At 41.1% G+C, this 14,063-nt stretch overlaps 2 protein-coding genes across 11 annotated transcripts in view; one reads left to right on the forward strand and one right to left on the reverse strand.

The window, feature by feature from the left end:
• Positions 1-5,168, forward strand: part of arhgap24 (Rho GTPase activating protein 24) — a 76,448-nt gene extending 71,280 nt beyond the window's left edge. For all 4 annotated transcript variants that reach the window (XM_084935463.1, XM_084935466.1, XM_084935464.1 and 1 more), the window contains 2 exons: positions 86-1,253; positions 3,191-5,168. In XM_084935463.1, coding sequence (XP_084791589.1) covers positions 86-1,253; positions 3,191-3,455 — 1,433 coding nt within the window. In that variant the 3' untranslated portion in view covers positions 3,456-5,168. The remainder of the gene's footprint in view (positions 1-85; positions 1,254-3,190) is intronic.
• Positions 5,169-6,597: 1,429 nt separating this feature from the next.
• mapk10 (mitogen-activated protein kinase 10) overlaps positions 6,598-14,063 on the reverse strand; it is a 41,481-nt gene continuing 34,015 nt past the window's right edge. For 4 of the 7 annotated variants that reach the window (XM_084935471.1, XM_084935469.1, XM_084935470.1 and 1 more), the window contains 3 exons: positions 13,276-13,339; positions 12,947-13,024; positions 6,598-10,529 (listed from right to left, as the gene is read on the reverse strand). In XM_084935471.1, the coding sequence (XP_084791597.1) occupies positions 10,387-10,529; positions 12,947-13,024; positions 13,276-13,339 (285 nt within the window). In that variant the 3' untranslated portion in view covers positions 6,598-10,386. Of the gene's footprint in view, positions 10,535-12,916; positions 13,025-13,275; positions 13,340-14,063 lie in introns of all 7 variants that reach the window. The other 3 variants (XM_084935472.1, XM_084935474.1, XM_084935473.1) reach the window with 3 other exon arrangements.

Below are 14,063 nucleotides of genomic sequence, written 5' to 3' on the forward strand. Positions count from 1 at the left end.
TTTCTTAATATTTAGTTTTAAATCTTAAATAAGATGAATGTTGGTTTTAAAAGAAAGCTGATGATGATGTTTGGTTTCTTTTTAGGTACTGTTCTGGTCCAGCAGCTCATGGCTGTTTTGATTGGTCACCACGACGTGCTTTTCCCCCGAGATGAAGACAGCCCTACTGCCCTTGAGCTCGTCAACAACAATATTGAACAGCCACGGCGACAAACCACTACATCTACCTCAGCCATCACTACAGTGTCTCAGAATGCTGAGAACAACAACACACATGTTGTGCGGCAGTGTGTTTGGGAAGCCAACGAGTCTCCTTCACACCGTCAGCACGCAGACAACAGTGGCTCCCCACGATCGGCAAGTCCCCGCAATGGAGTCATGGGACGCTTCGACGTCACCCGCAGTCCACCGCTGACCGTTAAAAAGAATCCAGCTTTTAGTAAAGGCAGTGGCATTGTTACCAATGGGTCCTTCAGCTCCTCACCCTCTTCAGATCCCACTGTGGAAAAGAGCCAGAGTGGAGGTGGCAGCTTACCGGTGCGTCGCAGTGGCACACTCAAAGGCTCGGGGACAAAAATGGGCACCAGCGGCGTCACGAGTGGAAACAGCGCTACAGGGAATGGGACTGGAGTTGTACGCATGGGCATTCATGGGACTGACGCTGTCACAGGGAGTCCGAACAGCCGCAACAGCCTCTGGCAGCCGAATGGCTGTGTAATGTTACGGGAGAACAGCAAAGCTCGTGACTGCCACGGCGGAGATCAGACAACCAATCAGAATCGTCTGTCCACATACGATAACGTGCAGCTAAACCATCACAACCTGCAGCAGCAGAACCAGATCGCCAACACGTGTCTGAACACCAGCTGCGAGGACAAGCAGAGTGTGGACAGTGCCACCTGGTCCACTTCTTCCTGTGAAATCTCCCTCCCTGACAACTCCACTTCGTGTCGCTCCTCCACAACCACCTGCCCAGAGCAGGACTTCTATGGAGGGCACTATGAAGACTTGGATGGACCAGCACAAGACTGCGTGCATCCCCAGTCTGGCGAAGGAGGAGAGGGCAGAAATGGCGACAGAGAAGGAAGTGGAGAGGTTGGGAGGAGCAGTCGGGGCACGAGCAGCAGTGATAACAGCGACGGTTTTCCTGTTGGTAACGGACCCGGCAACCACAGCGCTCTGCACAGTCTAGTGGCCAGTCTTAAGCAGGAAATGCACAAGCAGAAGGCCGAGTATGAGGCCAGGATAAAAAGGTACGGCTCCATGTGTGAAGGGCTTGAATCAATACAAGCGCTTAATCTTCACTTTGGCCTTTTTTGCAAACTATCCATCCTTTTTCTCAGGTGATCAGGCATGTAAACCAGTGAGGTTTTCTTGTGTACCATACTGTCATCTTCAAAGGTTTAGACCAGTAGAGATCAGTCACATCAAAAGAGAAAAAAAGGAAATTTCAAATCTTAAAATGAGGTTAGGTGCAGGCTACCTCTCTTAATCTAGCACTTAAAAAAACCAAGTCCCTATTTTGAATTTTTCCTTCCTGTGGATATGAAAAGCTGGCACACATTAGTCAGATGCTACAGCTCTTCAAAGCCTTACTTTGTTCTGTATTATGCCATCAGTGAACAGAAAAAATGTGTCCCAACTATAAACCTGCTTTAAAATGTTGTTTTGCATGGGTGGCTCTAAGAGACCACTGTTTTCTTTTAGTGCAGCAGGCTTCATCCGTTAGTCAGGTTGACAGAAACATACCGGTACATGAGTGATAAAACATAACATCCTCCACTCAGCTCTGTGTCTTCTTTCCTTTTTTACTAAGTCCACCATTCCCTCCATTTCACAAGAAGCCAGTGAATAAACCTTTCTAGAGCATCAGGATCCACTCTATAAATCAACATCTCACCACTTCATTAAAATGCAGAGTTCAAGTTCACTGGCAGTGACTGCACCCTCCTCTGTCTGCCCACATCTTTTCTTTTTTTATGCCCCTCACCTGATTCCATCATTATCTCATTAGCCCTTGTAACCTCCTGCCAGCTTCACCAGCTGCCCTTTGTTGGCTCATTACTATCCAAAGGTCACAGTGGCCTTTTGGCAGATCATCTAAGCTGATGGCTGCAGATGAAATAAAACTGAAACCACCAATCAAAATCTTATTAATGGGCATTCCCATTAATGAGCAGGAGTGTACACAAGTCTGAACAGCTACCTTAGTCTTTGGCCACCACATGGCTTTGTCGTATTATGGGAAAGCAACAAAACGGGCAAACTCTCCAGTGAGGATCAAATAGCCAATCAGAAGCTGTCTTTTTCACTCTGTTCCTTTAGCTACAAGCTTGTAAAGTTGTCAAGCATGAGGCTCGGGGTCCAGTGGGGGACAAGTGACTCCAATTCAGCCCACTGCATGGCTTTGGAAAATGTCAAAGTGGGCATAAATTGTGTTTTGTTAAGTTTTACAGCTTTTGCTACATTCATCCTGTACCAAAGTAATAAAAGAAAAAAGTAGTAAGTAGTTTTATACAATAATTTCGTTCTACTACGAGTCATGCTGACAGATTTTTTTCATTTGCTGCTGCAAATGCAAAACAAAACTGAGACATATGGTTCAAACTACACCTTTTTTTTAATGTAACAATGTAGCAGGCATTAAATGTGTAGTTGTTTATACTGACAAAAAGAAGAGTTTCACTGGTGGCACTTCACATAGGCGACAGTTTGATATCTCCAATCTAACCTGAACACTGAACAGGAAGAAAAGGTACCTAGAAGTCACTCAAAATAACCCTTTCCTGAATAATCCGTAACTTTAAGCTTTCAGATTGTTTGAACATCAAGTTTGAGAAAAATGCCCCCATATAGCCGTCAAGAAAGAGGAAATGTGCCAAAGAATTGTTTTGGGGTTTTTTTCTTTGAGCTATAGTTCATCTTAAAGTTGGCTATATTAACATGGAAAACTATGGAGCTGTGTCAGTTTGCCATTTGAGGACCTGTTTTTTGTTTTGTTTTGTTTTTTTGGGCCTCTAGACTTCCACAGCCCCAGAGATTGTGGTTGCATGTAATTCATTAGGTCATTAAGAAAATTAAAAAGATGTGCAGCTGCTAACACTTGCCCTTGTGCTCTGAGATGAGCAAATCCTCTGTTCACTACGGCACTGCTAATCTTTTCCTAATCCCGTGTATGCCTCATTTGCAGTTTGGAGCAGCGTAATTTGGAGCTGGAGACTGAAATGGTGAACCTGCACGAGGAGCTGGACCAGGAGAGGAAGAAGTACACCATGGCGGAGATCAAGCTGCGCAACGCTGAGCGTGCCAAGGATGACGCCGAGCGGCGAAACCAGATGCTACAGAAAGAGATGGAACAGTTTTTCTCCACATTTAGTGACCTCACTGCAACTGGCAACGCCGCAGCCACCGATCCCCGCCGACCAGAGCGAAACAACACCATCTGGATACAGTGAAGGAAGGCTGAAAAAAGATGGCAGCCAAGACAGGAACTGGGTTATTATAATGATGTGAACTTTAGAGAGACTCTAAACAAGATTTGGCTGCTGATCGAAGGAGGGAAAACACACTGCAAAGGGTAACGGCACGTTTTAATTTAAGAAATAGGAGATATAGGGCTGATGTAAGCCGCCTTTATAAATGTAAACATCACCTGGAGTGATGCCAGAGTGACATTATCTGTATATAGCCTTATTTAAACAGACGCTCATGGACACACTCCAGTCTCCCAGAAGTGGTTGGGGTTTGTTCAGTTGTCTGGCTGGGAAATGGAGCAAAGGGACAGTACACAACAGCCTATGAGGACATATGGTACTACCATTTTATGTTAGCTCCGAGATAGAAGGGAAGACAAAATGTTAAAAAAAAATTTAAAAAAAGAACAATACCAACACCAACCTTGGACCTGAAAATGCAGAAAAGACCACACCAAACTCCTCCTTTTTATTCATTTTTACCATCTAACCAAAAAACACCTTGGTGTTCAATATAATTCTGCATCTGCTCATGTCAAAGATGTCATATGTTGTAAAGAGAAGTAAAACTGACACTTCATTGTTTTTATGATATTTAAGCAAAGCTATAAAAGTGTGCTATTTTCTATCAGTTATTTTTCTTTTTCTTTTGCACTTAAATGTTTGTTTAGTCTCTGCAAGTTGGTACTGGATGTTCTGTCGGTCTATGTGTCGATGCGTGTGCCTGTGCTTCTGTGCTGTTATATTTACCCATGACCAAAAGAAAAAGAGCCTGTACTGTAAATATTGTATAGATAAATGCAGACGTGACTAGATTAGATAGTTTGCATTGTGGTTTACTGATATTCAGATGGATATGGCATGATTTGAGTTGATACTGAAGAATGATTTGTAGTTTGGTAGAGTACAGTTCAAGGTGTTGCACAGTGGGTTATTGGCATAAATCTTTTAAGTCTTGAATTCAGAATTTCAGATAAGAAACTGTATGGGATGCCGCTTTTAAAGATACAATTTGCTGATTTTCTAGGCCAGCACACGTTTGTGGGTCATAACTGTGAAATAATTGGGATTTTAAAGCCTCTAATTTGATGACATTATCAGCCTGGCAGCAAAATTCAGTAATAAGTGGTATGTGCATGATGGGTTGCATGAGTCTACAAGGGTCGGCATACACTAACTGAATGTTTGTAAAGTGACTGTATATGGATGAAGTGTATTTATGTAGCCCGAAACCAAATGTCTGCACATGATGTGGATTTGTGAATGATTACAAAACGGGACACCTCTGATAGATCAGACCAGGAATGGACCTGCGTCAGAGAGGAGTTGGTGCGTACACGTGTGCGCGGACCTGCTGCTCGGCTTCTTTTTAAACCTGCTGCTGGTCATTGCAGGACATCTGGAATGTGCATATGGAGTCAAAAAGAAGAAGAAAAAAGTGCCTGAACAAGTGAAGGAGGGAGGGAGGGAGAGGGGAGCCTGCGCTTCTCATTTCACAGCCTTCACCGGGAAATAATGGGCTTAAGCCAAGCTGACAGTGTCACCTCGTTCTGTGAATTCCACACAAAAGGGCGGATTATGGATGGAGGGCCAGACAGAGTGGACGGGGATAGTGGAATGTTTTCATGACAATACTTGATACACAAAGGAACTTTAAAAATGACTTAATATGAATAAAGATGGATTTTAATGCAAGTCTCTGTTGTCATTTTTCCTTTTCAAATGTCCGACTAATGTTTGAAGACGAGGCAGAACATCTGATTGGCCTCACGTTAACACAATTAGTGGGCGGACAGTCAGGGCTGTTTTTATTTGTTGTTATTTTTGTTTAGAGGGAAAAACTATTTTGAGTCATTTAACTTGGAGAAAAGTGGAAAATATTCACTTTTAAAAAACGAGAATTGTAAAGATTTCTGCATTTAAAAAAAAAAAAAATTGTCCAAATAAAGAACAGACTTATTACTAAAACGAAAAAACCACATCCTTGAGGCCTCCTGTGCTGCTAATCTCAAGTGTCTGATCTCTTCTGCTGCTAACAAAGTACATGAGAAATCAGTATTAGTATTAGCTGATGCAAAAAAAAATTAAATTGCCAAAAGTAGTCATGCCCAGTGATGCTGCCTACTGTCTTACCACAAAAGGCACGGCTAGGTTAGAAATTATATCTGCACTCACTACACACCTTTTACTTTTTTTGATTTCAGAACTGCTTTAATTCTTTGTGGCATCGAATAATTTCTAGAAACATTTCTGAGATTTTGGTCGATGTTGACATGATAACATCACACAGTTGTTGCATATTTGTTGGCTCCTCGTTCTGATTGAGATCTGGCCATTTGTACAGTGCACTCTTTTTCAAGAAACACGCACTTTGGTCCAAGGAATGGACAGGGTCAGCAACAATAGTCAGGTGGTGTTTAAACAACGCTCAGGTCTTTTACACCACCAGCAGCAGCCTGAACCATCAACACAAGGCAGGATGCATCTATGCTTTCATGTTGCTTATCCTAAATTGTGACCCTATGATCTGCATATCGCAGCAAAAAGTAAGATTCATTAGAGGAGGCAACATTTTCCAGTGTCCCCTTGTTCAATTTCATTCTCTGTAAACTCTAAAAATGGTTTTGCAACGTGGTTTGGCACCAACAACAAAGCCACATTTTCAATCACTTTAACTCAACCTTCACCCCCATTCTGATGCATAGTTTAAATTTAAGGTAGTAATGTAAAACATATCTACATGCCTAAATGCACTGACATCCTGCCCCACTGACTGGCTGATCAGTGATTTGCATTATTAAACAGGTAGACCTAATAAAGTGGCTATCGAGTGCGTTTCATTTCATTGGTATACTCTATCAACCTGAAATTACTGAGAAAGGTCAGTGCACTTGTTCTCATGCTGCACTCTCACGCTACATTATTTTTCTCTGTCAGAGAACTAGTTAATGGCTCTGCTTTAAGATTGTGTATCCACCTGAAAGTGCCTGAAAGCACATTAGATTCTGTGTAGGAGTCACAGTGACAGATTGGATAAATGGTTCCTATCGACAGCAAGGCCTGAAACAAATCTGCAGTGCATTTAAATTAGTCTCCAGGTAAAAAGAAAAGGTCCACGAACGCCCAAGGTCAAAGGTTTTGTTTATTTTCAACCACATACATAATACATATTTTTTACATACACAGTTCCTTTAAAATGTGTTTACAGTAACAGCTTTCAGTAAGTTTTTTTCTTTTTCTTTTGCATTTGTTTTTGACTTTACTTGAAACGCTATAGCCTGAAGCTTCGAGATCAGCCTGAAACAATACCATTTCTTTTTTTTTGTTTGTTTCTTTTTGAATTTTTTTTGTTTTAAACCTGACAATGTCAAAGGAATGATTCATTAAAACAGCACGGAGTAAAAGAAACAAGAGAGAAGGAATCAGAAAAGAACTGAATAACAACATCACCTGACTCAGATGAGCTTTACAGGGTTTCGTCATTGTAGAGTTCCACATTTAAGACTCTAAACATTTTAGCATCCGACCCCTTGCAGTAGCTTGCCTCCCTGTCTGAGTGCAATAAAGTGTTTATTGCATTGTTGAACTTTTATTATTTACAATAGAAGTTAAAAGAAAAAGGTGAAAATTGCCAAGCTGGAGATCCAAAGATTGTTTTTTTTAAGTTGGCACAGCTGTGTACAACGTGTGACATGTAATCATTTTTCATAGTGTATGAATCCATAGGAGGTCATTTTAAGACCCCCTCCCAAAAATTAGAAGCTGGAATGACAGTGGTTTTCTAATTCAATTCAAAGTGACAGAACATGAATACACACATGAGCTACTACTAAACACACAACTGTGCTTACTCGCCATTGACATTCTTCAAAATAATTGCACAAAAGTCATGATCTCGTATTAAAATTCTAAAAAAAAAAATGAAGACGTGTTGCAAAATCATTTCTCCAGACGTCACATCACACCTTTCAACTCAGACTTGCAGCTTGTGTTGAATGCTGGATGATTTAATCTCTCTCTCTCTCTCACACACACACACACTGATGAGCAGAGCATCAATGATGTGCGTGATTGTTAAACCGTTCATTTTTACATTCACTGCTGACAATCCAGCTCAATCTCCTTCTTTATTTACCCGAACTAAAGCTCCTTTTATCACAACAGAATTGTCTGGAGGGATGTCTTATAAAAAGATCAAACAGTTCACATTCAGAAAAAGTGGGAAAAAAAACCATTAGCAATGTTAGTGTTTGTTCTCCGTGACCAGAACGTATAAAGATACAGAAAGAAGAGTGTGTTCGGATGGTTAAAAATGCCCTGTAGAAAAAACTGCAACAGTACCTTGTGTGTTTGTGGTGTAGAGGTCGACTCTGCGCCCCTTTTGTGAGAAATTCATCAAAACATTTTTTTTAAACACAAAGGATTTCATCAAAGTTGCACCCTGTTTTAAAAGATTGCCCTGGCCAGACCCTGAACAAAAAGCCAAGCTAGCCATAGCTTATTCTGGAGACGCCAACCTCAGTTACCCTCTGAGCTCTGCGAAGGTTAGTCTGTTAGTCTGTGTGTGGTTCACTATACACAAGCCACAGGGAGTAAGAGTGTTAACAAAGTAGCTTTTTGAAGTTATCTCCATAACGTGGAGGACTGTGAGAGATTGTACACAAAACAACTCCAAAAAAGAGTCATTGTGCAGCAGCAGCTGAACTGAAGGTTACAGACTTGTACTGTCACTGAAATAAATATGTGGCAACGATGTCTCCACATCTCCTTAAAGTCATGGCAGCGACTGAATCTATTTCATACATGCGGAGGCTCCCATAAGTCAGTGTGAGCATTCGTGTTCTTCATCTGACCTAATTGCTGTCATTTACCGGATCATCGCAAAACACCTTTTGAAACAAAATATGCCTAAAGTAGGGAATTATGTATGTTTTGTCCATATAAATCCAGCTCCAAGGTCTTACAATGCCAAATTACCCTAACTTGCCCATGCAGTGGGTGAAATAAACTCTGCCATAGTGGAGCTCAGTTTATTTCAGTCTGCCAAAAACTGTTTTATATTCTTGTTTCATTTAAGAACACTGAGTTTGCACAGATAAATGTGAGATGTGACTTGAGATGAGAGCAGTACAGCTGCCAAGCCTTTGCAAAGTGCAAATGCATTTTGCATGTGAATATTTGAGCGTTGCACCCCAGCTAGAGAAGATATAGCTAATTTGTAGGAGAAATTAAAAAAAACAAAAACAAAGAGGTCAAATTAAAATGTAAAAAGAAAAATTTGTGGGATGTTTTTTTTTTTTAATGTAAACACCGAGGAAAACAGTTAAGCTCTGGGGCTCAGACAGTTTTAAGGCAGAACAAGAAAAAACAGAGGGAAACAAAAATATATCATTTCTGCACCTGCAATGCTTCATTCCAAAAGGCACTTGCCATGTTCAGATTCCATCTATCAAAAATATATAAATCAATAAATGAAAGAATCTTTCGCCTATGAAATCGTTCAATGGGTGCTTTCTCGTGTTGCGACATTTTTGTGTCGTGTGCGGTGATATCAAGCAGATGAGAAGACGAGCCATAGCTACAAGGTTAACACTCATCACCTGTCTTAAAAACTCAGCACTGTATCACTTCTGCTATGTTTTAAAGAGTCAAACAAAAAGGGGAAAAGGTTCTTTGTGGTTATTCCACAGTGAAACCGATCCAACTCCTGTGCCTGTGAGGGGTTAATGATAAACAATGACATGCAGGGCTGTGGTTAAAGGACCGATCATACACTGCCAGGGGAAATAAAAAGGGACATTACACACAAATTAGACTTCTTGAAGGCTGTCTCGTGAAGTCTGAGCACAATCAGAATAACTTATTTCTGTGTGTACTGGCCCTTTACGTCCTAAACAGCCCCCACTTTTATCAGTGTCTTATTGGCTTGCCTGTGGTCCACCAACACACACACACACTCACACGTCCTACTGTGCCCAGTTAGTTTACATTGTATATAAACAAAAGTCTCTATATAGACTCGTTAGCATACAGTGAGATTAGCATTGTTTAAATCTAATCATGCAGGACTACAGCAATAGGCAGGGGCAACTGAGGTGGAAAGCGGTGATGTGGCAAGGTGTGCTAGTCGGAAAAATAGAAGGAAAAAAATCCCAGTTTACTGGCCGTCAGTCCCACTCTGTGTGCCCTTCAGCTGTACAGAATTACAATATTTACAAATTACCACGGTAGGGGGAAGGGGGGGTGGGGGGGTCACTCCTGGTAACAGCAGGAACGTGTCCCTGCAGAGTTACCACATGAAAACACATCAGGAAGCCTTTTTTTTTTTGGGGGGGGGGTCAGGTGGCGGTGTCTCACACAAAGCCTAGATGTTAAAATACAGCAGTGTAATTAAATAAGAGCTGAATAGGGGAGAGGGGCTGGGGGAGGAAAGAGAGGAAAGTCCCCATTTAGCAGTAGTGATGAGCAAAAATGGCAGCCCACCTTGCCACAATGATCGGAGCATAAATGCTTTTCTTTTGGTTGCTTTTTTTTTTGTCTGTAAGGAATTGGGAGACCAGCTGCCAGCCAATATGCACTTTACAGGAGATGCAAGTCTAAGCGCTTGGTCATTTTGATCTGATGCCATATACAAGAATATGAGGGGTAATATAAGCAAAGCAACTAGAGGATCATTAACATATATCTGAGCTCATTTACTTGAATACCGCTGCTGTTTTTCAGTGACAATGCACAGGCTTTAGATTTCATAAATTCAGATTCCTATATCTCATATTTTTGTTCTTAATATATTAATTTTGATCTTTACTCTTTTTTTTTTGTCTTTTTCTTTTGCCTTCGTATTTTCCGGCGGTCGTTTTTGTTGGGTTCTTCACCTTCGGAAGAACATGGGGTTGCGCAGGCAGGCGGCTAGTCACCTGCAACACCCCAAGGGTCCTGCAGAGGTCTCCAGGCTGCTGTCAGTGTCTGAGGCCAGGGTCTGGTCGGTGGACATGGAGGAGATGTCGTTGATTGAGGAGGAGGGAGGGAGGCTCTCGCTGCTGTTCACGGCTGCACCTGTGCTAAGGGAATCAACAGCAGCGGGGGGTTACAACGTAAAAGAGTCCTGGCCAAGACGCGAGCAGAGAAACAGTCACAAGAGATATACAAGTGCACACACAGGTGAGATAAATGCTGATTCATGATTAGCTGTTCCATGAGATAGAGATGTCAACAACATTTACAACATCTGTGGGGCATCACAATCACAGTGCATCTGTAATGAAACAAAAATAATTAAGCTTTGGGTCCGGGGGGTCCACAGGAAATATCATTAAAGGCTTTCAGTGTTTCAGCAGTTCATAAGCGTGGCTTGTTGTTGTCATTTATATGCCAACATGCTGCTATTTAATGATTTCCTTTTAATTATATACCTTAAAATGATTTATGCCTTCATACAGGTCTGTGTGTCTGTGTGTCTGTGTGTGTAACAAATGGCAACCTCTGGAGCTGAAAAATAAAGCCAACACAAAAGTGCCAATTCCTTTAACCTGGCTCCCAAAGTGAGTTAGTCCCCATAGATGCCCAATGTTATAAAGCATATTTACAGCCCATTACAAAAGAGATTTTTCCCTCTATGGATAGATTCTAGGGGTATGAGGTGGGGTATCCATCCATAACTAGAGTATTCATCTGGACACAGTAATGCTGAAACTTCAAGACCCATGATCCAAAACCTGGTGGGTGAAGAGATGGTGGCCAGGTCCTTGTTTTATATAGCTGGTTACAGGGTAGACTAATAATCTAATATTAATAATCTTATAATCACCTTGTTTTAAAGTCAGAGGTATGCACATTAGGGAACTTGGGGTACTTCCCCAAAAGCAATCTGCTGCTTTTGAACATCAATGATCTAATAAATAATATACATAATGATATTATGCATTAAAAAAATTACATTGTTTCCAACATCCTCAGAAGCCTAATTGGAACTGTGTGTGTGAGTACATGCTCTGTCTATTAGCACGCAGTGACCAATTTATACCTCTATGAAGTTGGTTCCTGCTTTGTCAGCCTTTAAAAAAAAGACTTTAAAGCAGATTCAGGAAACAGACCAAATGCAGTAATTTGTGCAGAGGACTTGCACGCTGTGAGTCTGCTAGTTTTGTCTGTTTCCTGTTGGGAGTAACTGTTTAAATAAAGCAAGATTAATAGCGCGCATTGGTTTTATAGGGTAACTAATCAGAAGTGACAGTTAAAGCTTCATGTGTGAGAGGAGCACAGCATAAAGTACTGTACCGTGCAATAATCCACACTAGTTACACAGCGATATATAAGATGGGAGTTTAAGTCATTACCTCATATTATTAACCTTTACAGAAACTGTGGCAAAAGCAGTAATATGTGATTATGACTCCTAAAAAAGTCTGAATCACATCACACATATCTTCCACACTCACTAAACTGTTGCTCATTTCTTCATATTCTTGGAGATAATGAGATAATGCACGGTGTCATGCAAATAAATACTGCAGCACTGGGCTGAAAAATCTTCTGTTAACGTCATTAAAAATATCATAATCTAAACACACAAAGTGGGTCTGACTGTGTGTGATTGCAGGTCTTCTCCTCATGCTGCAATGAGACACTGTCGTCTGCAGCTCCTGCACTGCGTCAGATGCTATACAGCGGCCCATCTGCTTAATTACAAGTAGATAGAAAGAAGAAGAAAGATGAAGCTCGTGAATTTTCTAGAGACGGCCGAGAGAGACAGAGCAAAAACGAGCACCATGTTATTTAACTATATTTGGCACTAAGGATATTTGTTGCCCGGCTTATGGTGAGAGATGATTTATAAGTTTTCTAAGAGGGAAAATCCCACTCGCTTTTGTACAATAGACTGAAAGAGGACACCCAGAAAGGTGTTCTCTGATCTGAGCCATCTGTTTCTGTTTAATTTCTTCTCCTTGTGTTTTCAGTCTTCTTACTGTTTTCATGCAGTGTGGTTGTGGTTTCAAACAAGCAGTGCTGCTTTTTTTTTTTTTTTTTTTTAGATGGATCTCGGCAAATGCTGACTGGGCTGGTTAGTATGCTCAAAGTAACTCTATACTGCCATCCTGTGGCACATCATAAGAATAGCAGTTTTTGTCCTCTGAGGGCATTTATAGCCAAGTCTAAGACTGACATTTCCTGAGACAGACCCCTCAAAACCCAAAGCTTAAGACACAGTAATGTAATACATATAAACATACAATCATGAAGGCATTTGAATTATCCTGTACTACGAAGCAATTTTAGCAATCACAGAATAGCAATCTTTACAAATCATCAGGCACAAAGTGACATCACTGAACTGAACAACATTTAACTTGAGATGCAAGGGACAGAGACATGTGGTCAACAGCACAATGGGTTTTTCTAATTACAAGGGATAACTCCAGTAAGGTTATATTAAATTCACTTACAGAGCGGTTAGGCTTATGCACTGAGAGTACCTGAAGGTGAAGGTTGTCCCTTCACAACGCCATTCTTCGTTCTCTCCTCAAAGTTCATCACCTCTTTGTAGATAAGTTCTGCAAGGGGTGCGAAAAAAGGTAGTAGAACACACTAAGTGACAAAAATATGTGCAATATGCACCCATCTTTGCAGACAGTGTTCATATTACCGTTAACTACTAAAAAACAAGATCATTCGAATGCATGATAACACTAAAAAATTATTCAATCGAGTACATTACTGCACATATAATATACAGCTTTTTATCGTTCTACCATATGTGTGCTTTGTTGAGTTTTTATTTTTAGCCCGGATGAGCAGCACTCACCTTTCCATTCATCAATGGAGTGTTCTCTTTCATCCAGCTGCTTGTCGTAGATCTGAGGTGGAGGCTAAAGAGGAGAGAGAGAGAGAGAGAGAACACAATTCCAGTTTAGTAACATTTCAGCTAACGGCCTAGCATTACTCCCAAGTGCAATACCTACAGAAAGCAGCTCAAGATTTTACAAGATCACGTTATAAATATGCATCTTTCAAATGTGCAAATGGAAGGAAAAAAACAAACAGCATGCCGGGTCTAAAAGTTCGGCACATGTTGATTATGAATTAAATTTAAATAAAAATTAAGCAGTAGTGTATTACTTCCATAAAATGCATTATACGTTCATTGTCTGCCATTTATATACAAAAAATGTCTCAAAATAGGTCATTCTTTATAATCAGGACTAAATACCTGACAGGATAGTGAGATAAGAAAACAACTGGCAGCAGTGCTCTCCCCCCACACCCTCCCTCATGGGACTTGTCATCTCGTCTACTAGGTCAAGAATACGCTGACTAGCATCGAGTCAGCCCATCTAACTACTCATTCACTCATTCCCCAGACTCCGACATCGTAATCCTGCCCATCTTTGTCAGTGTGGGTGACACGACCACCAAGGAACCTCTCTGGTGTAACCCTGAGGGGACTGTTATGGGTCAGCACTGAGCGGCCACAGCAGGACAAACCAACTGTTTGTAGATGTTAACGCTGTGGAGCTGTGGAAGTAGCTAAGGAGCTCTCTTCAAAACAAATTCTTACAGTAAATATTAAAACCTTGTATTCTATTACGATTT

Source organism: Perissodus microlepis, chromosome 7 (assembly GCF_051167445.1).
Source record: "Perissodus microlepis isolate ML-2025 ecotype Zambia chromosome 7, ASM5116744v1, whole genome shotgun sequence".
Taxonomy (NCBI): Eukaryota; Metazoa; Chordata; class Actinopteri; order Cichliformes; family Cichlidae; genus Perissodus; species Perissodus microlepis.